This window comes from Simochromis diagramma, unplaced genomic scaffold (genome assembly GCF_900408965.1).
Source record: "Simochromis diagramma unplaced genomic scaffold, fSimDia1.1 OVJJ01000343.1, whole genome shotgun sequence".
Taxonomy (NCBI): domain Eukaryota; kingdom Metazoa; phylum Chordata; class Actinopteri; order Cichliformes; family Cichlidae; genus Simochromis; species Simochromis diagramma.
The window spans coordinates 14,205,850-14,229,859 of NW_024386831.1; the positions used below are offsets into that span (position 1 = coordinate 14,205,850).

The following is a 24,010-nucleotide window of genomic DNA, read 5'->3' on the forward strand; positions in this document are numbered from 1 at the left end:
TCGTTTTCTTCTTCTTCTTTTTCTCCTTCTTTTGCCAAGTGGCTTTCACTGACAGGTTTAGTGCTGCATGCTTATTGATAGGCCGACACTGATTTTCTCAGAGACATAAATTCAGATCCTGGAATCATGTCAAAGTCTGCCTTCAAGAAACTAAAGATTAAAAAGGGTGGTGAACTAAGTTAATGCTTACAGGCAAATTTGTGTCATTATTTGCCAAGCACACTGACTCTATCTGTCTTTGTGACCCATTCTGAGCTACAAATTCCTCGTCACATTACTCCTGATCAGCCAGAGGCTGCCTACCCACACTTTTATCAAACCGCAGTGTTTCATTCGCTTTTGGAGAAGTGTCATTTAGTGTTCCTCCGCATTGTCATTCTATATTCATCCGCAGCTCTATTCTCATAGAAACACCGTGTAACGTCCAGGTTCTGTTGAATAGGATCTAGAATATATAGTCATATTTTATGCTTGTTTCGAAAACAAACAAGAAAACAAAAGCGGTTAAATTCATAAGCATATTTATAACAATACATCAATAAAAAAAACTTTTTAAAAATCTAAAATTATATTGGGACGAGTGGGGGAGAGGAGACATTAAAATGCATTCCTGACAAGCGAACTTTAAAACTCATACATCACATTTGTTTTCTTTTCGTCTTCTTCTTTTCTTCGTTGTTTAATGTGCACACAGTTCTCCCAACAATAAAATAAAATAAAATAAAATAAAATAAAATAAAATAAAATAAAATAAAATAACAAGGTGTATTATGTGTCTTACGTTGTTTTTTTCTAATAAAGTTATCACTTTACGTTTTACTCTTTTTTTTAATGTTACATTTCCCAGAGTATCTTGGCCTACACGCATAACATTAATACGGGAAAAGTCTGCATGCAGCGCAGTGCTCACTAAAAAGCTGTCTCTGTTCACAGTATGTACACACACACACACACACACACACACACACACACACACACACACACACACACACACACACACAGATATATATATATATATATATATATATATATATATATATAGAGAGAGAGAGAGAGAGAGAGAGAGAGAGAGAGATATAGATAGATAGATATAATCTGATGAAAGCAGGCCTGTTCTGCTGTTTTTGTCCTGCTGTAGTGACTGTACACAATAACGTCAGACGGACAGACGTACTAAAATGTTACTCCCATGCTCCTTCTAGGTCTATTATTCTCCTTTGAACCAGTAATTGAGCCAGTACGGTCTCTAACTATTCGTATTATTTAAAGGGTAAGCAGCTTCCTTTGCAGAGACAGAGTTCGATCCATTCCTCGTGTGTGTAAACAGTGTAGTCTCAAAAAAAGAAAAAACAACAACCAAGTTGAACGTGTGTTCAGCCGTTTCAATAGTGATTACTAAAGTGATGCTTACTCTATCTGCTCACAGCAGTATGTGCTGCAACATCTCTTTATGGCTCCATAACTGCGCTAAAACGCACAACCAGCAGAAGAAGGATAAGCTGCATTTTATTTCACGAAATGAGTGTAAGGTGTAAAAATAAAGCAAAACAACTTGGATTTATATATAAAAAGAAAGCTAAATCTGAGTGTACTTGGTGTGTTTTATTGTCAGTGACTTGACGCCATTTTTAAACTGTAATTACTTGTTTTAATGTGAGCTTTGTGAAACAGACAGCACTACAGTTTACATTTTAAGTATTAGTAATATTATTAATAGTATCACAACAAGCAGGACACTGTGGGACAGTCTAAAAACGACAGGCTACTTCGCTGGTTATTTAACAATAACAATAGCAGGCTAATAATAATAAAACGACGAGGCTCAGAGACATGCCCTTTAAAGGAAAAAAACCATCTGTGAAAGATCAGTGTCTCTGTTGTTATTTTCTCTGCATTTACACGGTGGGCTGGGTCTGCTTCTGCCTTCAGAAAGCCTTCTAACGATTAAATTTGGCTTCTCCTTTGTGCAAATGTGTGACATATTGCTGAAATATGGGGCCTGGGAGCTGTCAGGAGATTTCAAAATCAGTATAAGGGTGCTGCAATAACCGATTAGAAAAATGGGGCTTTCAGGTTTTGGAACTGTTAAAAGTAGCGCGCTCTTCTTCACACACGTTCATCGGGGCATAAGACGTTTATGATATAAATCAGTAAAAACATGGACAATGGTATGGCCCTTGCCTTGTCTACGTGTTCCAGCTGTGAATAGGCTGCTTTAGCTGAGACTTAAAGGACAACATCGCCCTCTAGCGCTCCCGGTATTCTTTCCAGGGGCCCTGAAGCTCCAGTAAAGGTAAACAGATTGCTTTTAGATCTGCAACTTTCTGGATTCCTGTTTTAATCAACAAGTTCCACTGAAGGTGTTTTCAAGTTTAAGAACAAAGAAAAACAAAGCGTGATAGCTCCTGCCCGTAAAGTACAATTAAGACACGTGCTCTTCTTGACCATTTCAGTACACAGTCCCATCAGAAGATAAGACTGCACCACACAGCAGTCAAAGTTAAGTTTTTTTTTCCCATCGGTGGGAAGTGCAATTGATGAATACACGTGACCATTAAGGTGGGGGTGATTTCCTCTAAAACAATTCATCGACCAGACACCCCATGGAAAAGTGTCTACACTCTGTTTGTCAGCAACAGACGCAAACACCCAGGAAAAAGGGTTTTTCAAAGGAGAGCGTAATTACTGGCCAGGCCCATAAAGTAATTTAGGCCAGACGTCTAGCCATTTCTATAGCTTTATTGGACCGCGGTTCTTCCTGCTTTAAAGTAATTGTTCGTACAAGTTGGACCATAAATTGGAAATTCGCCGCAACACCTCTCCCAATAGCAAACATTTTACGACTTGGAGCACTACTTTTCAAAAAAACACTAAAATCTTCCGTTTTTTAAAGTTATTTTAAAAGATGTTTTAAATAATATTTAGTGGGGGGTTAATAGAATTTTAATATGTGGGCTGCTAATAAGAACATCCAGCCATTACATATTGAATATTATGTTAAATAGTGCTGTTCTCTATTATGTTACATGGCCTCGATAAACCGCATTTGGATAAGTAAGGCCTTAGGGGATATGCTTTGGTCTAATACAAATAAATTAAAGAACAAGGTGCTAAAGTCAACATGTCAAAAATACGAATAAAGGATAAAATCTTTATGCATTTATTTTTGATTTAGACTAAAGGGAGTTTTTTTTCCCTTTCCCAAACATGGCACCTTGTCATGAACTGTATGAAAGCTTAAAAAATAATTTAGGAGGTTTTAAAAACAAAGATTTTAAGCAAAATGTCGTTAAAACTGGGTAAATTCTCGCTTTACTGAAACTGCGTCCCGTGTGTGTAGTGACATAGACAGCAGTCGAAGTAGTTGCTCTGAATTCTTTTTATATTTATATTTATATATATATACAACTCCAAATAACAGCAATACACATACATGTTTCCTGCTGCGTAAACATCCCACTTTGTTGCGTAAAACTTTCAGTTGGCTTGAAACATTGTTCGACAAATCCTCTGTGGGTCTCATCAAGGCAAATTTTTTGCACGTGTGATGCATATTTGGCCAAATAACCCCAGAACGCTGACACTTAATAAATGTTTAAAAAATAATAATAATAATAAGATTAAAAAAAATAAAATGGCTAAGGAGGCTCCTATCAAAAATCATTATAATTGTTCACATGGCTTCCTTGGTACAAACGTCAGAATGTGTGAAACGGCACCAGCACCGGACTTATAGCTGCTCCTTGCCGTTCCTCTCTCTGTTCATCTTCTTCATTTTCATCCTCCTGTTCTGGAACCAGATCTTCACTTGTCTCTCCGTTAAACTGAGTATGCGAGCGACTTCATAGCGCCGGTCTCTTGTCAAATACATGTTGTAGAGGAACTCCTTCTCTAGCTCTAAAGTCTGATATTTTGTGTAGGGACATCGCTTCTTTCTCGTCGAGCGTGCGTGAATCCAATTTGCTGCAGGGTTACCTAAAAGCACATAAAGTAAATACACATATGATTAGTTGTTTGTTTTTTTCCCCCTTTTTATGCAACCTTTAATAAACTGTAGCCATTGTTTTTCCCGAAATGAGGCTCAGAGACTTGCGGTCGGTTTCATTGAAGCAAAAGAAAATGAGAACTGTTGCTTGTTATGTCCAAAGAGGACTATTTCGATTACATGATTTCCTGTTTGTACTGATTGCCCCCGTGCACCAAGAGAGGAGAATAAATCAGATATGTACTTAGGTATAAAGTCTCCTTAGATGCAGTCTTATCGAAATATTAAGTTGTGTATCTATTTCGGGTGTCCCGTGACATGAAAAACATTAGGATCCCTGCAATAACCCTTGTAGGGCGGGTTCTCCCCTTTCGGAGCAACAGTATAGTACGAGACACTTTTATAGGTTAGTAAAACCTCCAGTTTTACACACCCGGCTCATACAGTTCTTAAAGTTGTAAATCAGCACCGGCTATTTCGTTTACTTACTTGGGTCAAGTTTTTGTTTTTCCTCTTTGGGTTCGCTGTGGCTCGAAAGCTCACTTCCACTGTGTTCTTTGGTTGCTTTTTCTGGACACTCCGATACTCCACACGTGAATTCGCCAGCGAGCGGCCGAGCCTCCGCTTCCAACGTGTCACAATCTGAAGATTTAGCTGGCAAGACCTCTGGCTTTGTCCCGTACGACCGACTGCTGGAGGGGTATCCGGCGAACGAAACGTGGTTCGAAATGGGGTCCATCCACGGTCGGACGCTAACGTATCTCCCGTCCGACGCAGGCAGATGGGACTGATGGTGGTGGTGGTGCACATATGGATGATAAATCCCCTGAGGATGAACTGAGGACCAGGACGGCGAGAAAACAGCGGATTTCGGTGCAAAATTACACGAGGAAAAGTCTGCGTTGTCCCCAGCACCTGACGGCCTCGGGGTCATCGCGTGTGGAGCCTGAATAAAGCGAGCACCGTACACATCCTCCGGCTCCTGCCCCATTATAGCGTCCACATAGCAGTTACTGAGAGTGCCACTGGAAGACATTTTTGATGGCTTCCTACTCATATAATAAGGGTTGCACTGTTACGGGAAGCTTCCCTTTATGAACAATCATAGTATTTTTGCTGGCCCGCATCTACAGGGATTGGTTACATGGATCACGTGGTCATATTTACCAATACAGCGAGTAAATCAATCCTGCCCTTGCTCCCCCCCCCCCCCTTTTTTTTTTTCGTCAGGTTTAATTTAGCTTTTCATTTCTCAAATAATAAAAAGCCCATTCTGATGTGACTAGTGGGAGAAAACTAACGCTCAAATAAAATGCCCCTTTTTTTAATGAAGATGTGGGGATGTTTCAACAAAACCTACAGTCTGTTGTTCTGTTTTTAAAGGAGTAAGAAACATTTCCACCAAAAAGCACACACGGCGTCCAAAAACACGGATTCCTTCTGTCTTAATCCTTCAAGGGGGAAAAAGCTCTTCTAATATCGTCCTGTCCCGATACCCTCAATCCCAGTAAAATGGTTTATGGACTTACAGAGTCCTCGTAAAATAGATGTAATAACATGTTGTAAAATAAAAAAGACGCCATTTCAGCTCACAGTGCGGTGTATCCATTGTTAATATTTTGGCAAGGAAACGTATTTTCTGAGTTGGTTTAATTTTTTAAGTTGAGGCGGAAACAGCAGCAGTCGTGAAATTATTATATTCATTGAAAGGAGAGTAATAATGTATCAATAAATGTTTTACGAGGTGCGTGTGATTATACATGCCGTCAATAAAAAAAAAGACTTGGAGGAGTCCATGTGTGTATTGCTCTCTGAAAGGTGTAATTTAGCACTAATAGCCTGCACATCTTGCCATGTTTCTTCTTCTACTTTTTTACCTACTTTTTTCACTATGTCATTTTCTCGCACTGGGTAAGGCAGAATGTCTCGACCTTCAGTGAACACTTGGAGATAAGAACTAGGTCAAATCTGAGGAGGGGATCAGAAATTGTGTTACGTTATCAGACGCTTGAAAAAGATTTGTGGCAAGCTAAGAAGGCCACACGAAGTTATTTTGTAGATGAAAATGAAGGCTGATTTCGCCACGAAGAAAGGGAGAGCCGAAAGTAATTTACTCCGTCCTCTAATCCTTATAGGCAGTGAGTTTAATTATAAACAGGCCTGCACGCAAAAGCTAAACCAACTTTATTCCATTACACAACCAGCCATCTTCGCATGCTTTTGCTGAGCTTTTTCTTTTGCATCCAAATAGACTTTAAAGGAATTCTATCTTGTTATTCATACTAATTTTACTTAGATTTTATTTTTAAGTCGTTTTTAGCCAGAATTTGCCTTCCTCGAGTAGCCTACGCGTAAATGAGCGTGAGAATATATTTTCTGAATTTAAGAAGATTAGATTAAAAGTGTTGGAAGTCTACAAACAAACTGTTTCGGCTCGTCTTCAGATGAAGTTGCGGCATAATTACAAACGTTTGGCGAAACTGGAAATACAAATGAGGGACGCATTCACACTGTTTTGCCTGCTGTTTTGTGCAACAAGCTTGGAGGAAATTGTTCTTTTTCTTGCCTTTTCCTGCTCGGAATGGGACTGTTTTTTGAAGGAAAACAATGCTTGCGTCAGTGCAAATTAATTTCGGATACTCACAGTGCTGCTAAAACTGAGGCAGGCTATTTGCCGAGCAGAGACCGTGTAGCACGGACAAATCTAAAACAAGATCCTTTGACAATATATTTATTGCAAGATACATGCCACAAACATGCAATAAATTCACAGATTGACATTGTTTTGTTCTGTATTTTTTCCATCACTTTAAAGCCCATAGAAACATTTCACTATCGAGCACACGGCTTGCACTTACTCTTAAACAAATGTTACACTAGACGACAATAAATGTGCTTTCATGACTGAAATAGAGTAACCTTTTCCACAGCTCGGTCGGATACCCATGTCTTTTTAGTAGAAGAGAAGCACCCTCCAATAATTTAAGACCACAAAGTGTTACCCTGTGATGAAACAAAACAAATACAGGACGCCACGCAAAATAATAATAATAATACAAATAAAAAAATACTAAGATTGGCAAATACAGTCACAGTTTTGTTGATTTTGAGATAAATGTCCGATGCCAGCGAAGCATCAAACTAATATGTGAAGGACGAGGAGGAGGAAAGACAGCTAACACATGCAGCCTCACGAAAAGGTGAGATTTGAGGTCAGTTCACGGATGCGGTTTTCCCTGTTCATTTTCTTCAACTTCATCCTGCGGTTCTGAAACCAGATCTTGACCTGCCTGTCGGTCAGGTTAACGCTCCTGCTGATCTCTAGGCGGCGCTCTCGGGTCAGGTACATATTGAAGAGAAACTCTTTCTCCAGCTCCAGGGTTTGGTGCTTTGTGTAGGGGCACCTTTTCTTTCTCCCACTTTTTGCTGTCAGCCAGTTGTTTGTGAGAGTGTCACTCTTGCAGTCTGCAGGGATTCAAATCAGAGAGATCAGAGTTTTATTTTTTATTTATTTATTTTTTATTCTTTTAGCGACGCACTGAGCGTCCTCTCGAACAAAAAGCTCATCAGTTGCTTTGGATTTCACCTCTGGGAAATAACGCACAACATTTCCCTGAATAAATAAAATGCATGGGTTGTTATTAGTCACTCACATGCCATCACTAATAAAACAAAAATGAAATGAAACCCCAAATGATCAACCCGCACACGAGGAATACGTGTGTATATGGCCTGGTTTTTTTTTCTGTAAATCCTGATTTAAATGGTGAATTAATATGAATCGTGTAAGATTTCATAAGGAATTTGACATATTTTACTAATTTTGCAAATTGTCAAAACTGGATTGGAGTTAGGGTGAGATTTCTCCTCATCATTTTTCATCTTTTTCCAAAACTTAAAAGTTCACACATTTGCCAAACAGATGTTAGAATTAATCAGTGGAGCTTGATTTAACGCTTCAATTTATGAAAGCTGTGCAATATGCTCACATAACACAAGATTATGCATTAAAAAAAATATGCATATACTTTAAATATCCAAAGAACAGGGGGACATAGGCTTCATGCTGCATGGTAAAACCGTTCTCTGTTGCCTATCAGTGCAACCTGAGAAAGACTCTCATTAAACATTACGACTTTAGGGTTGTTTGTGTTTTATACTTGGTTTTATGATGCTGGAGCCTTCTCAGCACCGCGCCACGAGATAAAAGCTTTCATTACAGCCAACCCACCTTTCCCTTCCTTCTGTAGCAGCTCAGGACTGGACACAGGCGCTTCCACTGAGCAGTTTTTCTCCTCCGAGCCGGACTTGGGATCCGGGCTTTCTACGGGGACCGGCGTTCTTGCGGTTTCCGGGTTTTGCGAAGCGTCCTCAATTTTTTTATCCACCTCCGAGAAATTAGAAGATGCCGACGAGGGCTGCGGTTTCGGGGTGACCCGGCTGAGCTGCATCAGTGTCGCGTTTGGACTCGGTGCTTCATGGCAGTAGTTTTCCTGATGCTTCCCGTTCGCATAAGTTTGGCTCAGTCTGAAATAGCCGGGAACCGGGATCTCGGGACCATCGACCGGACACGATTCAGGAATAACGTTAGAATATGCGGGGACTTCTGAAGAGTTGACTTTTTGTACTCTCTTATCGGAGTACATGCAGCAATTACTCTCTTCCTTTATGCTCTGTGAAAATGTACAGTTTGACATCTGATTGGGAGGCTCTATTCTGCAGGGTCTGCTCGGATCAGTCCAGTTATCTATCTGAGGTATGTACGAGTGGACGTTCATGCCCATATTTTGGTGGTTGACCTCCCCTCTTTTGCCGAAAGACGGCAGGAGTCCACAGGTTTGCATTCCGTAAGTTCCCATTTCTGAGCCAGACGGCATGTACATGTTGCTGTTGGAGTAAAAGCTGTCCGTCCTGCAAGCACCAATTAAAGAGTCCACTAAAAATGTATTTGCCACAGGAGAGCTACTGGAGAAGGACATTTTTTGAATTTAAGTTCTTAGGAGGAGAGAGATGTCCTTTGTAAGCTGACATATCTAGGAAAAACAATCTGTAAGTCAGGATGCCTCCCAACCACATGACAAGCCCACCAATGAGATTTGAAAATGGCCTTGAGACGCAGCCTCCTCTCTCTGCACACACTCGCACTGCGGATGCAGACGTGGTCAACAGCGACACCTACAACACGGACTTGAAATTGGTTTTTGCAGAGAGTCGCGCACGTTTCCACCGGGCATCGCGGGACTTGAAGACTTATTCGCGAATTTGAAAGAAATGCGTCGAAAGGACCATTTGAATCCCAACAAAAACTGCTCGCCTTCAATCTAGTCTCAGATTTATAACGACAGACGCGCTGTGAAGTGTTTAAGTGTTTATCAGTGCACCAACTTGAAGAATATGCGTGTCTCTTTGTGTGGAAGACATTCTCGAGAGAGAGTGTGTGTGTGTGTGTAGGTGTGCGTGTGTGTAGGTGTATGGGGAGGGGGTGGGGGTGCCTGCATGGCGCATAGGCGACAACTGCAGACTATTTGGAAAAAATGTAGCAGCTCTGCTGGTTATAATGCAAGGCTATTTTTATTTAACCTTTCACACGTCACCCGCTGTAATCATTAAGAGTGCTTTCCCTGCATATATTTTTAAACATATGCAGCATATGTCTCGATTATATTTGTATTAAATATGTAACAAAAGAATAAACTAAGTATAAATGTAACGCTTTCTCCTTTCATCTATTTAAATTTTGGTCTTTTTTCATTATGATTTGACAATTTATGAAAGGCTTATTATTGATGATTTTTTTTTTTTAATTAAGGTGCACAGAATCTCTCTATTAAAGAGGAAACGATTTCCCCGTTTCCTGGAAGATATCAGCTTTTAACATACCCAGAAGATCCATAAGATGATGTGAAAGGTGGACACACACCTTTAACAAATTGAACTCACAGACTGGTAAAAACGTGAAGGTCAACGTTAGAGCTTTCTCAGTCGTTATTACACACTTCACACTTAATCCATGAAGCTATTTCTCCAGGATTATCATATCTGTGCTTTCGTTTAACTACGTATTTGACGCTCAGAAGCAGAGTTCAAAATGACTTGCTTGACCGTGGCTGTGCTCAGTCACAGTATTCTCTAAATACCTCAGTGTTTTCGCTCGTAAGGAAGGCAAACGTGTACTGCCTGTTAAACTAGAGAGGAAAAAAACACTGTCCACGAAATTATTCATGATCACAAATCAGAGGTCATGCCAGTAATTGCCACTGACTCTAACGGCCTTTACAAAAAAGTGTAACACTGGGAATCCTTATGTGTTTGATAGTAATGGCACAAGCTTGAAATAATTATACAGTGTGTAAGAGAAGATGTGTAACGTCCGTTTGGCTCTCTTTAAGGCTCTTCGATATTTATAGTTGGCTGTAAACAAACACGTGTGCTATGCAAACGGGATTGTCAAAAAAGAAAAACCTAGAATACCATATGCAGCAGTTATAGCTATTTAAATAAAGCTTTACAACAGTTAAATGAGGCAAATGATAATGGATATATATTTTTTTCTCTTTTTTAATTATCATGTTTCCAATAATGTTGCAAAGATAACATTTTAACATACAATAAAAAAAAAAACTCATTTGGAAGCCAGTATGCTCTTCAGGCAAAATCAACATTTTTTACATCACATTGATCCAAAATATATTTTTAAGTCAAATGGTCCGAAGGATACGTACACTCGTTGACATCATTGCTGTCATTATTAGTCTTGTTAACAGTGGAAATATTAACAGTGATAATTTAAAGAAAATAACAAGAGATTCACTTGTATTTAAAACATTGGAGTAGAGCGCGTAAAATTAAAAAACGAAGAAAAAATCTAAAAACAAGAAAAAAAATACTGCCTGATTTTAGTTACAAGCAAAACAAGAAAGCTTAAAAACTGCGACAATACTCGGTCTTTATTCGGAGTACCTGTACCTTTTTTCAAAGTAAATAGCTAGACTCAAATAGACGAGAATTTGACAATGAAAATAAACGAAACAAACGTTACATATATATGTTACATATACATATATATATTTGAACAGAAATACATATATAGCAAATGTGGGTCAATATTCACTGCTCCTTTTAGCATAAACATGAGATATTACTGGGCTTCAGGCCCATGCGGCCCTCAGGTAAAGGTCTAAGCCTTTATGATGCGGATCACAAACAAAGAAACGGAACAGAATTAAATTCCTGGTGTCATTTCCATACGCATGACAATTATTTGAAATTGTGTTTGCTGTTTTCAAGACACTCATGAGGAATTTCATCCCTTCAGAGAAGCATTTAGCAAAATGTAATGCGCTCTCTGATTAACAGTGTTCTTATTTTCTTTAAGGAAACTCAAGGCTCTCTTTTTGTCGGTGTTTTTTTATCAGTTCATTAAAAAAGAGGATGAAATACTTTGAAGGGAATGAGTTTTTAAATAAAAGAACAGCACCATGCAAACCATGCTGAATTTAGTGGACTGGAAGAAGTAATAAGTAAAATAGAAATGTAAACAAACAGCTTGCTGAACTGATTATTCCCTCACTGACAGGCTTTCATGTGGGGTTGATGTTAAATTGACTGCATGGCTGTAAAAACTGAGAGTGCCCTCTTGTGGCTACATTGAGAATTGAAGTGAAACGCCCCTCACAGTTGGTAATGCAATTGCACTGCAGGACAAGCTGAGCACCCTTCTAAATGCTTAATGAAACCTCAGTTTTCTAATATCCTTTTGGGGAGGAAAACGGTAAATGTAACCCAGGTGGTACTAAATTAGCAAAAATCAATCTATAGAGGTTTTCTTTTTCTGACACTAAAAAAATGGGAGTAATTTTTGTTGCATAAATGAGCGATCGCCTATCTTTTAACAAATGAATTATCAATAAAGCGGCTGTTTTGTCCGAAATTGGTGCATTTATTTAATTCGTCCCCCCTACTGGTTACAAAAAAGGGAAAGAAGGATATACAGCACCTTATATTTTTATGGAATTCAATTTTTTTTTCACTTTTTGCAGAGGCAGCTTGATGGTTCGTGTATGGTGAAGCTCCACAAAGATGGAATCGCCTTACCTACACAAGGAAGATCGTACAAATTTCGTGCTATAAGATCACTTTGCCCTTCTTTCTTCTTCGCAGATTCAGAGCCATCAAAGAAACATATATCCAATTTATAATACTGCAAAAGGAGAGAAACATGAAAAAGAAATACTTATCCTTCTAGAAGACCGGCCTGGTTACAATATTTTCCATTGTCTTCCATTTCTTTAGTTGCAAGTGCCCCAATATGCCAGCATGAGCTAAATATGGAAACGATGCGCAGAAATTCTCAAAGCATTTCTAGCCTGGAGTTAAAGTACTTTAAGACAGGAAGGAGAATCAGTCCTCATGTGGTCTGGGGGTTGGGACACCAAAGTCCAATAGCCCCCTATTTAGACATTTACAGCTACTTTTATTATAGTGTCTAGACGGTTCAAGGTTTAGTAAACAATCAAGTGTTTCAAAGCAAAGGAAATAACGGGACATTACAGTACTGCAAGCGCCTAAATTATTCCGAAATCTTTCCTGATGTAAAGTTTTTTTTAGTTTAGTTTAGTTTTTTGTAAAACTTCCTTGTGATCGGTTTCGTGACAGCATATTTATTTTCGTACTTTTATTCACACCACAATTTGCATTGCATGCGCCTTACAAATATACATTCAGAGAAGAAAGAAGCCTACATATATTTAATATAAATTATTTCAAAGCACAGCTCGCAATTTGCGGAAATTTCTGCTACCGATAACGCAAAAATATGAGAATACAAATAAACGCAAGAGTTGGTGCAAAAATTCTAATGATACAAAATATTGGCAACTTAATTTTTTAAAGCCAGATTTTTGTGAAATCAACTGTTAATCACAGCTGACAACGAAGCCACTTGGAAAAGTGTTTGCGATTTTCCCCCCGTGTGTGAGTGTGTCTGTGTGTGATATGCCAGGTATCAGAACAAAGGATTCCCAGTGAAATACTGTAGACGGTCGCGGTTTAGCTTTTTCTCTTTCATTCTTCTGTTCTGAAACCAAATCTTCACTTGCCGATCTGTCAGGTTTAACATCCTGGACAGCTGGAGCCGCTTCTCTTTGTTAATGTACACATTGAAGAAAAACTCTCGTTCAAGTTCTCGGATTTGGTATTTGGTGTAGGGACACCTCTTCTTCCTGGACTTGGTTGATGAACCTGTGGAAGACAAAAAAAAAGTTTTCCCAGATTTTACATCAAATGCCAAAATTCCCAAATGTGAAATATAGCAAAGAGAGCAGATTAATAGATTTACTTCTTTATTTCTGAAAAAAAACTTCCTCATCCACACACACACACTCACACAGACACACACACACACACACACACATGAGCGTAGACTGAAATAACCAACACAGGTATTCCCGTGAAAATTAGTCAATATTGCGCAAATGATCATCTACATGTTGGTGTTTGGTTACTTTCCATTACATCCCAGTCTGCATTTCCTCACTGTATTTCTATATCTGCACAGCACTAAAATATAAATTATATAGAGTCACAAAAAAATTCCTCTAATGTCCTATCAAAACAAATCAAACCTGGCAACAAGGTATTATTATTGGACACAAGGAGGCCTTTAAGTATGGTTACTTAACGGTCTCCCATTGTAAATACCTTTACAACCGTAAAGTAAATCTTATTGGGATATAAAAGCTTTTGCATGCTTATAAAGAAGCATATAACCCTGCACGGTCACGGCGGTGGAAATGGCGCAGTCCAGACCCTCTAAAGTCTGGACTGTTCATCTTACGTCTAACACACATAGGAGTATATCCTTACTGACTTACTTTGCTGGTTGATCTTGTCGCTGCAATTGGAGGACGAGTCCTCGTCGACGTTCCCGGTTTGATCAGCTTTGTGTTGTTCTACTTTGGTCACAGCCTGATTGTTATTCGCAGCATCACCCGGAACGTTATAGTCTGTCTTTTGTTTGGGGAGCTCCGCGTTGGGCTTGTCCAAGTTAGGAGTGTCAAAAAACTGGTCGAAGCCCTGGGGAAGAACCCCATTTCGACCCACGCTGGTAAAGAAATTGCAAGGCGAGCCTGTTCCTCCGTGGTGGCCATACAAGGACTCGTTTTTGAATATCACATCCGCCCTGCTGCTGGAGGACTGGATTAAGTCCCGGTGCATTATCTCGTCCGTTGAGTAGTAAGACGCGTAATTGCCCCTGTAGTGCCATTTGGGATGGTCCAGTCCGTAATCCCTGAAAGCGACTTCTCGAACAGGTTGGACTTGAGCTATGTTGGAAGAATAGGGGAAATTAATCTGACACGAAGTCGTCTGGGGTAGAAAGGAGGAGACTGATGTAAAATCGGGCGACGAAACGTAATAAGTGCAGCTCGGTAAAAACATATTTGACGCACAGCTGCGATCATCATATTCCGTCATATCTCCTCTTCAGTTTTCCTCTCTGCAACAGAGGAAAAGAATTGGCAGCTTTGCTGTGTTAAACTTTGTCCATCTATAGCACCACAGGCATGTGGAAAGACCCCGCCAGGGAGAAAAAATCGGAAACGTAGGCAGACCTGCAATACATCTTGATCGATTCTTGAGGTAATTGTGTCATGTGATCCAGCTAAGAAATTACCATACATCAATATCAGTCATTAAAAACTGTCCGGAAAAACTCATGTGAGCGCATGCAAGAGACTCCATTGGCTCTCTGGCTGCAGAGGCAACTCCTCTCCAGCCTTCTTGCCCTATAGCTCACGAAAAAAAAAAAAAAGAAGAAATGTGTGAACCATCGCTGGAATATTTAATTAAAAGCTTTGCTGCAACATCATCCTCATCTTGTAATGATGTGTAATGACGGTCATACGCAGTGATGGCGTCAGTAAATTTTGGCTTTATATGTTTGTGGCAACAGTTAGCGGAAATATTAACGTTAACCTCAATGCAAAGCTTAAATGGCATGGCAACAAGGCTACCGTACCTACTCGCGCTGAAAAAAAGAAAAAGAAGAAGAAGTAGCAGCCTGTGGAATATGTGATTCACCAAGTCAGATTTTATGCAAATACATTTAAGGCTCATTGCGCATAATCACTGTGCACCATGGTGGTTTGAGTAGAGTTAAATACATACAGAAACGCCAGAAGGAAATCATTTGAATTCAGTTTCACTGACAAGCTTCTTGGCCTTCACCATGGTGACAAAAAGCTGAGGCTTCACAAAGAAATAAAAGACCACGACAAGACTGGACTGCAATAGGTTATTGTATATATTACACCCCAGTTACATTGCAGAGTCCATTTTTAAAACTCGTTGTTTAGAAATATCTGCCCATTAAATGGTCCTGTTGATTAAAACAAAAAACAAAAAAAAAAATCCCCAATATTAAGTACAGATGGATGCACTTGAAAACAGACAAGTAAACAACCCCATGGAATGTTACTGCAAACACAGAAATGTTGATTATGGTTTCCACAGAAACATAAGTCAAGCGCAAGCACAAATCGGTAAGCACATCCAGCATTGCCAAGTCCAAAACAACTGACTTTGACCGTCTGTGGTGTAGCTGATGTCCACCAAGCCTTTTTCACCAACAAGCCTCTGCAGCCAAATCATTTTACTGCCCGTGGGCAGCCATGCTTGCAGTGTTTTCCTCCTTCTTGGTGGAGAAAACGAACTTATACCACTGATGAACGGATCTCTCATATAAATGAAATTTCCTCCAATAATTTTTTGTCTATGTAAGTATTAATAACTTTATTGTTTCATCTCTTTCTGTATTTTTAACTTATTACCTGGCGATTTTTATTTTATTTTATTTTAAATGACTCCACTTAATGTAGTTTTTTTTTTTATTGTAGTTGTGAAACTGCATCAGGCACTGGGCTAGTTATTTTTATACATACATACATACATACATATATATATATATATATATATGTGTGTGTGTGTGTGTGTGTGTGTGTGTGTGTGTGTGTGTGTGTGTGTGTGTGTGTGTGTGCAGGGAAAATGTAGTTCATATTTCTCTGTGGGGTTATATTGTTTTTAAAGGTTAATCGGTTGTCGGGCTTCAAACATAATGTGGTGTTCGCTTAAAGACAACTTTAATATCATCTGGGGCTAAAGTCGAGCTCGTTGGTCCTGTTCTGTATCCAATCTAACTACATTTCATAATAATCCCTTTTTAGCCAGTTAGAAGATATTTTCCAAAATTAGGCCAAAATGTTCCAAAGTAAACTACTTCCATCTATATTCCACAGCGTTAGGAGGTCAAAACATCTGTATCTATGTAACTATCACATGAATAAATAACTTAATTATTTAATTAATTTAAAAAATTGCAGTGAAAAGTTGATAGCGGTATGAGACTAATGGTTTACTTTAAGTTAAGACGAGTTGTTGCTATAATTTGGTGTTTTGTGTGCTTTAGGTTGTCTTTTTTGGCCGTCTTCTATTATTTATTTGCTGTGAGACATCTTAAAATATCCTTCTGGTGTTTCTATCGCTAGTATTATTATCATTAGCGGTTATATTCTGCAAGTGTTTGTGTCATATCGAGTTCTATAGGTTTTAACTTTGAAATTCATGCATGCATTTACATGGAAAGGTTGCAATGTGTAAGACTGTATTAAGCTTAAAATTTCAGATATCAAATCAGGCTGCAGACGAGATGCTTTGAAGTTCCAAGCATTTACAAAAAGGTTAAACGTCGTGTTGTCCAGCTTGTTTAATTAAGGCGTGTGACATTAAGCAAAACATTAAAAGGTTCCACTTGAAACACAATTGCTGAAATAGACACACGAAAGCTAACTTCCATAAGACTTTTTTTCTGATATTGTGAGAAATAGAAACCCAGTCTACTAACTTGACCTTAACTTTGTTTTTGGCACCCCAACTATCTAAAGGAAGCCTTAGCTATGTGACGCAGCCAGGCAGTAAACCAATAAAGCAGCAAACAATGTCTGAGACGCACAGAAAACCCACTGCAGGCGTCTGAAATACTCTGTGGAAGGAGAACTGGCTGTTAAGCTTCTAAGCACCACACAACAGGCCCCCAAAACAGTGAGGGCAAAAAGAATGAATTGCAGTGGTTTGAAAGTATGCCAAAGTCCCAGAAACTCTGTAAGGAGAGGGAAAAAATCTTTATGTTTCATTACAAATTACTATACCTCTAAAATGTTATTCAGACTTCCTTGAACTTATGACTGCAGTTTAACAGAAACATAATAGTTGCAGTGATGCGGTGATGATGACGTGATAATGATGTAACGAGGGGAACCATTTATAGATTCACTCTCCCGTAATGTCGCGTGTGCTGCTCTGCTGATGGCTGGTCGTTCCTCCAGAGTCGCGCTCTCTCTTCGTTTGAAATTACCCCCGACCACTTGTGACCTGCAGGTCCGCCGTGGAAACACCAGCGAAGAGTTTTGGTGAATGAAAACAGTGACAGAGCTAGATTTGGCCATATCACATGCACCACTAATGAGCACGGATGGACTTGTCTGGTGCAGAAAGTTCACTTGATGTCGCTCAGATATTGATTTACATCCATTTCATTTAGTTACAGCCGCAATAACCTCCAACTGGCATGCAGAGATTTTCTTGTGGGTGAGAAATGCTGCTGGGTTATCCACTGTGCAGAGGAATTACGCATATAAAATGCCAAAGCCAAATGCAGAATGGAGGGGTTTCAATTTAAAGTGAGTGCTGGAGAGCAGAGAGATAATAGCCTGTTAAAGGTGCAGATATAAAAGAAAAATATTCCTCCATGCTACAGACATTTTATAGAGATACAATTTATTTCTAGAGAAAGCTTACGCTCGCATAAGGCAGCCCTCTCATGGTTCTTTTACATCTGCAGGCTTTGAGATTTCCTAAACAAACGACGCTGACTTTAGTTTTAAAACCTATGTGACGCAGCGTGGAAGAGGTGCAGATCCGTGCTCGGTTATACGCTAAATATCAGCTCTGGAGCGAAGCTATATGAATAACGGTGAACGGCACAAGCGTGAAGTCTTTAGTTACATTTTCTTTCCAATATCATTCCTAATAAATATGAAATATCTATCATGATGCAAAATAACTTGGTCACGATTCTTTTTTAAAGGATCTTTATTTACAAATGCATTCATCTCCAGGTGCATCCACAGTACAAAACCAATTTACCTTGATTTTATTTTATTTTTTTAAAAAAAGCTTGTATAACTTCATATTATACTTACCAACACCATGCGTTCTGAAATTGCTATTAAATAAGTCAAATCCAGCTTGGAATAAACTATAACTGCGTATTTATTTTCAAAAAATGTAAATCTTCCGCTTTAGAATGACTTTGATGCGACCTTGAGATCACACATATGTGCGTTTTTTGTGACAATACAGAGGTCTAGCAACAACAACAAAAAAAGATAAACATTTAATTTACAACATATATTATGCGTTTTGACACCATCAGACTGTTTCACATCCACAAACCTTTTTTCTTTTCTTTTTCTTTTTTTGCGGGCTTCAAACGTAAACACTTCCTAGCGCCAAATACGCTGCGAAAAGTAGTTTCGCATTACTTCTTTAAACAGATTTACACAAAAAAAAAAAAGGTGGATAATTCAGACATTTGATTAAATAACAGCAATTAGGGGATGGGCATGCAATCATGAGATATATTTTGCAGTGTTGACTATTGCTAATGTTTTACACATCGTAAACGTGAACTTGACTGTTGCCTTCTACAATAAGGCTGCACTACATGCAAAGGCCGTCATACAAAAGACACAAAAACAAATGGTTCCACATTTCCGTTTAAGCTGGTCTCATATTTGCGCTGGATGAGAAACAAGTGGGCTTATAGACTGATTATCATCCGCCGGCTAAGACCAGTTTGGAAGCTGTGGCCTACGGCGCATTTGGAGAATCTTAAAGCCAAAAGTGACCCAGCATGCGTAAAAATCTACTCAGTCTCAGTCACCAATGCAAATTTATTTTTTGTATTTGTTAGGCTATACTACAAATATGCTGGAACTTTTTGATGAAGGTATAATATATAACGTAACAGAAGCTGCGCGTTTAAATTAAACTAAAACAAATGTATTTCCATGACCTTCACCAAAGTGCTTTAGTCGCCCAGACCTAACGACAGACACGACTGTAGACACGAAACCCGGCCCACCAATTCCGTCCACCCACCTTTCCCACCTGTGCAGCTGATAAATGTTGAGATTCATTCATACGAGAAAAGAAAAAAAAAAAGAACATAGGAAATTATTCCAGTCAGTGACTCCTCCAACACAACTGGAGGAATCAATTTAGCAACATGGAGTGCGGACGCAGAACGTTACATTATTGATGCGATGCTCAGGATCAAGGCCAAAGGTCATCAGTATGCAGAGAAAGCTTGCTCGCGCATCATCAGTCGTTTCTTCTTCATCCTCCGATTCTGAAACCAGATTTTCACCTGCTGGTCGCTAAGGTCAAGTCTGTCTGACAGCTCCTTGCGTTTCTGTCTGTTAATGAACTCGTTCATCATAAATTCATTCTCAAGTTCAGCTAGCTGCAGCTTCGAGTAGGGCTTTCTCTTTTTTCTTGTTTTCACTTGCGACGAGCACCACGGGGCACCTGAAGAGAGTAGAGGCGCAAACAAGATTTAAACTTTAACAGCACCTTCAGCCACAGTTAAATAAGGCGAAGGAAAATAAGTGGTCCCAAATGCGCTGCTTATAGCGTGGCTAACGTCTTACATATTTTATTAAGATCATAAGAAAAAGGAACCACATCTGCGGCGCTTATGGGAAAAAAAAGACCTGAAATTAGAATGACTCACACATACAAAGGACTCTACAAGGTTATTATGGGACATTTTAAATAGTATACATGGACCAAAAAAATAAATAAAATCATAGCCACATGTATGCATTCCTGTTGTAATAACCTTATAGGAGATTAGTTATAGCCACAGAACCACACAGTGGCCACACAGAAGCATAGGTCATGCCCATATTGTTGCAAATGTGTGGTTTTATAGTAAAATAGCCAGCACTGCTGATAAAATAAGGAATCTGGCCTGAAGAATTATGTAACTACTTAACCTTGAGCAAAAGTCGTCCTGGAGCATGGGTTACTGGATAACGTGTGAATGGGATTCTCCTCCTGTTTGGGGCCGTTCACGTTCAGTGGACCTGCTGAATCCGGATCAAGCTGTGCCGCAGAACCGTGAGACCGGTTGTCCAGAGCTGAGTAACGGACCCCGTGATCCCCGGCGTAAACTTCATCTTGACTGCCAGACTCCTCTGTTTTTTGGCTTGTGTCCTGAAAGCATCGAGGAGACTCCTCCAAATGCGTCTTGACGTGGCCGCTCGAGGAGTTTGTGTTTAAAGACACTGAATTGGACAAAAACGGCGGACAGTAGCCTCCGAAGGCGCGGCTCTGTGGTGGTGCCGCTGGCCCAGACGCGCACGAACTTGAGGAAGTCCACGGGAGCGTGCACACCTCTCTCCTATTGTAAGGGAGCTGATGCAGCCCGGGTATATGGGCTCCATTACCGCGCAAGTTGGAGAAATACAACGACTCAGGGGGAGCAAAATTTAACAGAGAACCAACATAGCCGGGATTTAAAGGATTCCGCTCACACATTTCCATGGAGCTTTCCTCAAACGCTTCTTGCAAGCGTTTTAGCAACTCCTGAAGAATAAAGGGAAGGTAATTGTTGATTTGTTAATACAGTGTCACGTGATATGTAAACTATGTTGTTCCGCCCCCACCCTTGCTTCCAATACAGCAAAGCAAAATAGTCCTTGAGGAAATGTTTTGGTATTGGGCGGGTGGGCAATGAAATGGTTCCAACCAACCATTTAATCTTTGCAATTACTCAGAAAAAAAACTTAGAAATATGATTTTAGACGATGATTTCAGTGCCACGAGCGGCTGCTGAACAGAACATGAGCACTTGGGATGCCACCGTGAAGCACATATCAAGGATAACAAGTTGATTGTGTGGTGGGCTGACTCATGCAGTAGCATGTGCACATGGAAGCACTGAAATGCTAGATAGATAGATAGATAGATAGATAGATAGATAGATAGATAGATAGATAGATAGATAGATAGATAGATAGATAGATAGATAGATAGATACTAACTTTGCGTTTTGCCCAGTAACCCTGACCATAATTTTAACTACCTTTTCACTGAAATTGCACGCAAAAACCTTAAATTGTGCAGACAAGAAGTACGAATTCGTCCTGCCTGGCGTGCTGTATTTATACACAATGCCACTATATCAGGATAAACGGACATAAAGGGGCACATACCTTTAGTGCACGCAGGGCATTGTATTTGATATTTGATTGTAGCCCTGGTTTCCTCGTAATGCCTGCAAAATACCCTTTATTTGCGCTGGTAAAGAGCCAAGGTCTAAGCACAGAAATAAAGTTACGCATGATTGAAAATTCCCACTGACTTTTAGAGAAGTATTTTTGTCTATTATTTTTATTATTTGTATTTATCTGTCTATCTATTTATTTATTTATTTGACAAAACTTGCTCAAGAAACTTGAGGTAGGTAGATCTGAACACACCAGTTAAAGATCACCATAAAGCCACATATGAAACTCACTATAGAATATTGGTGCCGTCATCTCTGTGTAAAATGTGCTACGCTGTAACCCAACTTGCCAAAATAACACTGAGATTCTTGTAAAATGTTAGTACCTTTACATAAAATGGAAAATACTTCCGTCTGCTATCATTTTGTACCACATTTGTTCTGGTAATATCAGGTGCTTGGCTAAATTTAGAACAACCTCAGTTTTGTTTGTAGTTTTCCGTATTTATTTATGATCGCACTGTTGGGATATGTGGGAATGTACTGTTGTGGGATACTTCAGCTACACGGTGTAATTGTGCGTTATACCAGCTTTCCTAATACACCCATAATATACCATATTATTTTCGAAAGGACGCCTGTAATTCATGGGGAGTATATTGCACTATTTTCTTTGGTATTACTGCATGTTTTATATAAATTATTTGTTTATTTTATTCCTTGGATACAGTATTCCCCTGAAATCAGTGTGACGTGAAATTGATTTTTTTTTAAATGACACTGACGACAGGGAGGATTTTGTGGTTATGAATAAATAAACAAAACATCCCTAAAATGTAAAATAAACATTTAATCATGCTGAACCCTTCGCTGTGATCTTTTTTATTTTCTTTTGTTTCAGGTTTTTTGGATATGTCTGGAAATGTTTAGCATTAAAGCCAAAGCTTCTGAATGGGTTGAATCTGATACAAGATAAAAGACAAAAGCTTTAATAAACCTGTAGCGTTTTGATTATGTGAGATGTTTCGGCTTTAATCCAATAGGTGGCAGCATAACATTATGCATATATAGCCTTTGTATCGTGTCATTGTGTCTTTACTCTGACCATTGTAATGTTTTTACTGCGGTAGGAGCTTTGCTTATCTCCAGTAACCATTTGAGTCGTGTTTGGTTTCCTGTGCAAGAAGGGAAAAAAAAGATTATCAGGAAAGGAACCATGAGATAATGTCTCCAGAGTCTACATCGTCATCAGTACCTAGGTATGCTAAATATAACAATCACATGAACTGATGTTTTACAAAGCCGATTTTAAGGGATTAAAATTATATGTGTTGGACTGAAAACAACGTTTTTTTCATTTAATTAAAAGTCCAGTGACGCTGTTACATTTATTTCATCCAAAGAGGGAAACGTTATAAAATCTGACGTTTTTTTTTTTTTTTTTGGGGGGGGGGGGGGGGGGGGGGTTTGCAGTTTATACTTTTTCTGTTTTAAATTTCATAGTTTAAAAACTTTTAAAAATATAGACTATGCGAGGTTTTAGATTTAAACTGTCGTAAATAACTTGTTGGCCTATAATCAGTCAAATCTCAAACATATCGCACATATCATGAATGATTCGAAGTCATTCTAAACCTTCCTGTCACAATTTAGGCGCTGCAATCGGTTTTTTGCAAAGTGACCTTAATCCTTCTCAAACCTTCATTACAAACTTTCTTCAACCAGCTCAAAACCTGAAAAAATGACATTAAAAATGTCTTTTTCACAACATCTGGCCAAGACGTCTGCGCAAAATGCAACATAAATAGAGTTCTGTAAAAATATTTGAAGTTATCAACAAGGTTCCGATTGATTGTAATGTGGAGCACAGAGGAGATACTTATAGATACTTACAAAACAGGTTCTTTAATTTATATATAACCCCTTCTTCATCGATGTTAGAAATAAAACACACACAGACATCGGCAATCACTTTTTTGCACGACTCATGCGCCATGTGTTTTCAGTATTCAGAGTAACTCATGAGACACTACAATGAAACTTCAGCAAAGAAAAAGTCAAAAAGAAAAATCTGAAAATTGTCGTTTGTCGTTTATTACATCATCATTTTAATGTGACTACAACTATTTATATGACTAAAACTAATTGAGAAGAAAATATTAGGATTAGGAACAATTATGTGTGTGCAGATGAACGGTTTTACCTGCGCCCATGAATTGTTCGTGTTTCCTACGAGTGTTGCCCAGAATCTGGTGTTCACAGCTTCTATCGAGGGCAAATGGACAGCAGTCATCAGAAATGCTGGCTTTAATGCTAGAAAATTAATTTAATAACGCACATGAAACGTGTGTGAACCTATATTTAGGAAACGTTTTGCTTTATAAAAGTGAGCTTTCGGCTGCAGCCAAGAATCACAAAATTACAGATTCCGACAATTTCAAAATAGAGTTTTAGTGTCTAGTTTTCGTGTCATTTACTGTTCTTCGTCCTTCGTGTTTAAGGTGTCAGGAGCCAAATTGAGGATACTCAGTCTAGCTGTTTCCAGTCTGGCTGTTTTCCTTTGAGGGCTATCCGCCGTCTATTGTCCTTGGTAATAAACTTGCTGCTTCCCTCGTTCAAGTTCTCATGGCTGAGAAATGCTACACTGAATTTTCGCAGTTATTTCTAAGTTTTTT

The 24,010-nt window shown here is 39.1% G+C and overlaps 4 protein-coding genes across 4 annotated transcripts; all 4 read right to left on the reverse strand.

Moving 5' to 3' along the window:
- Positions 1-1,630: 1,630 nt before the first annotated feature.
- On the reverse strand, positions 1,631-5,109 carry hoxd9a (homeobox D9a). The gene is made up of 2 exons (XM_040028068.1): positions 4,475-5,109; positions 1,631-3,975 (listed from the first exon to the last, which is right to left on the reverse strand). Exons 1-2 carry the CDS (start codon positions 5,040-5,042, stop codon positions 3,731-3,733), a joined length of 813 nt encoding a protein of 270 aa, XP_039884002.1. The 5' UTR covers positions 5,043-5,109; the 3' UTR covers positions 1,631-3,730.
- A 1,591-nt stretch (positions 5,110-6,700) lies between these two features.
- hoxd10a (homeobox D10a) lies at positions 6,701-10,454 on the reverse strand. Its single transcript, XM_040028071.1, has 2 exons — positions 8,217-10,454; positions 6,701-7,450 (listed from the first exon to the last, which is right to left on the reverse strand). The coding sequence occupies exons 1-2, from the start codon at positions 8,962-8,964 to the stop codon at positions 7,176-7,178; spliced, it is 1,023 nt and encodes a 340-aa protein (XP_039884005.1). The 5' UTR covers positions 8,965-10,454; the 3' UTR covers positions 6,701-7,175.
- A 77-nt stretch (positions 10,455-10,531) lies between these two features.
- hoxd11a (homeobox D11a) lies at positions 10,532-14,927 on the reverse strand. Its single transcript, XM_040028069.1, has 2 exons — positions 13,858-14,927; positions 10,532-13,225 (listed from the first exon to the last, which is right to left on the reverse strand). The coding sequence occupies exons 1-2, from the start codon at positions 14,456-14,458 to the stop codon at positions 12,990-12,992; spliced, it is 837 nt and encodes a 278-aa protein (XP_039884003.1). The 5' UTR covers positions 14,459-14,927; the 3' UTR covers positions 10,532-12,989.
- Positions 14,928-18,112: 3,185 nt separating this feature from the next.
- hoxd12a (homeobox D12a) lies at positions 18,113-20,711 on the reverse strand. Its single transcript, XM_040028072.1, has 2 exons — positions 20,101-20,711; positions 18,113-19,630 (listed from the first exon to the last, which is right to left on the reverse strand). Exons 1-2 carry the CDS (start codon positions 20,648-20,650, stop codon positions 19,392-19,394), a joined length of 789 nt encoding a protein of 262 aa, XP_039884006.1. The 5' UTR covers positions 20,651-20,711; the 3' UTR covers positions 18,113-19,391.
- Between the last annotated feature and the right edge of the window lie 3,299 nt (positions 20,712-24,010).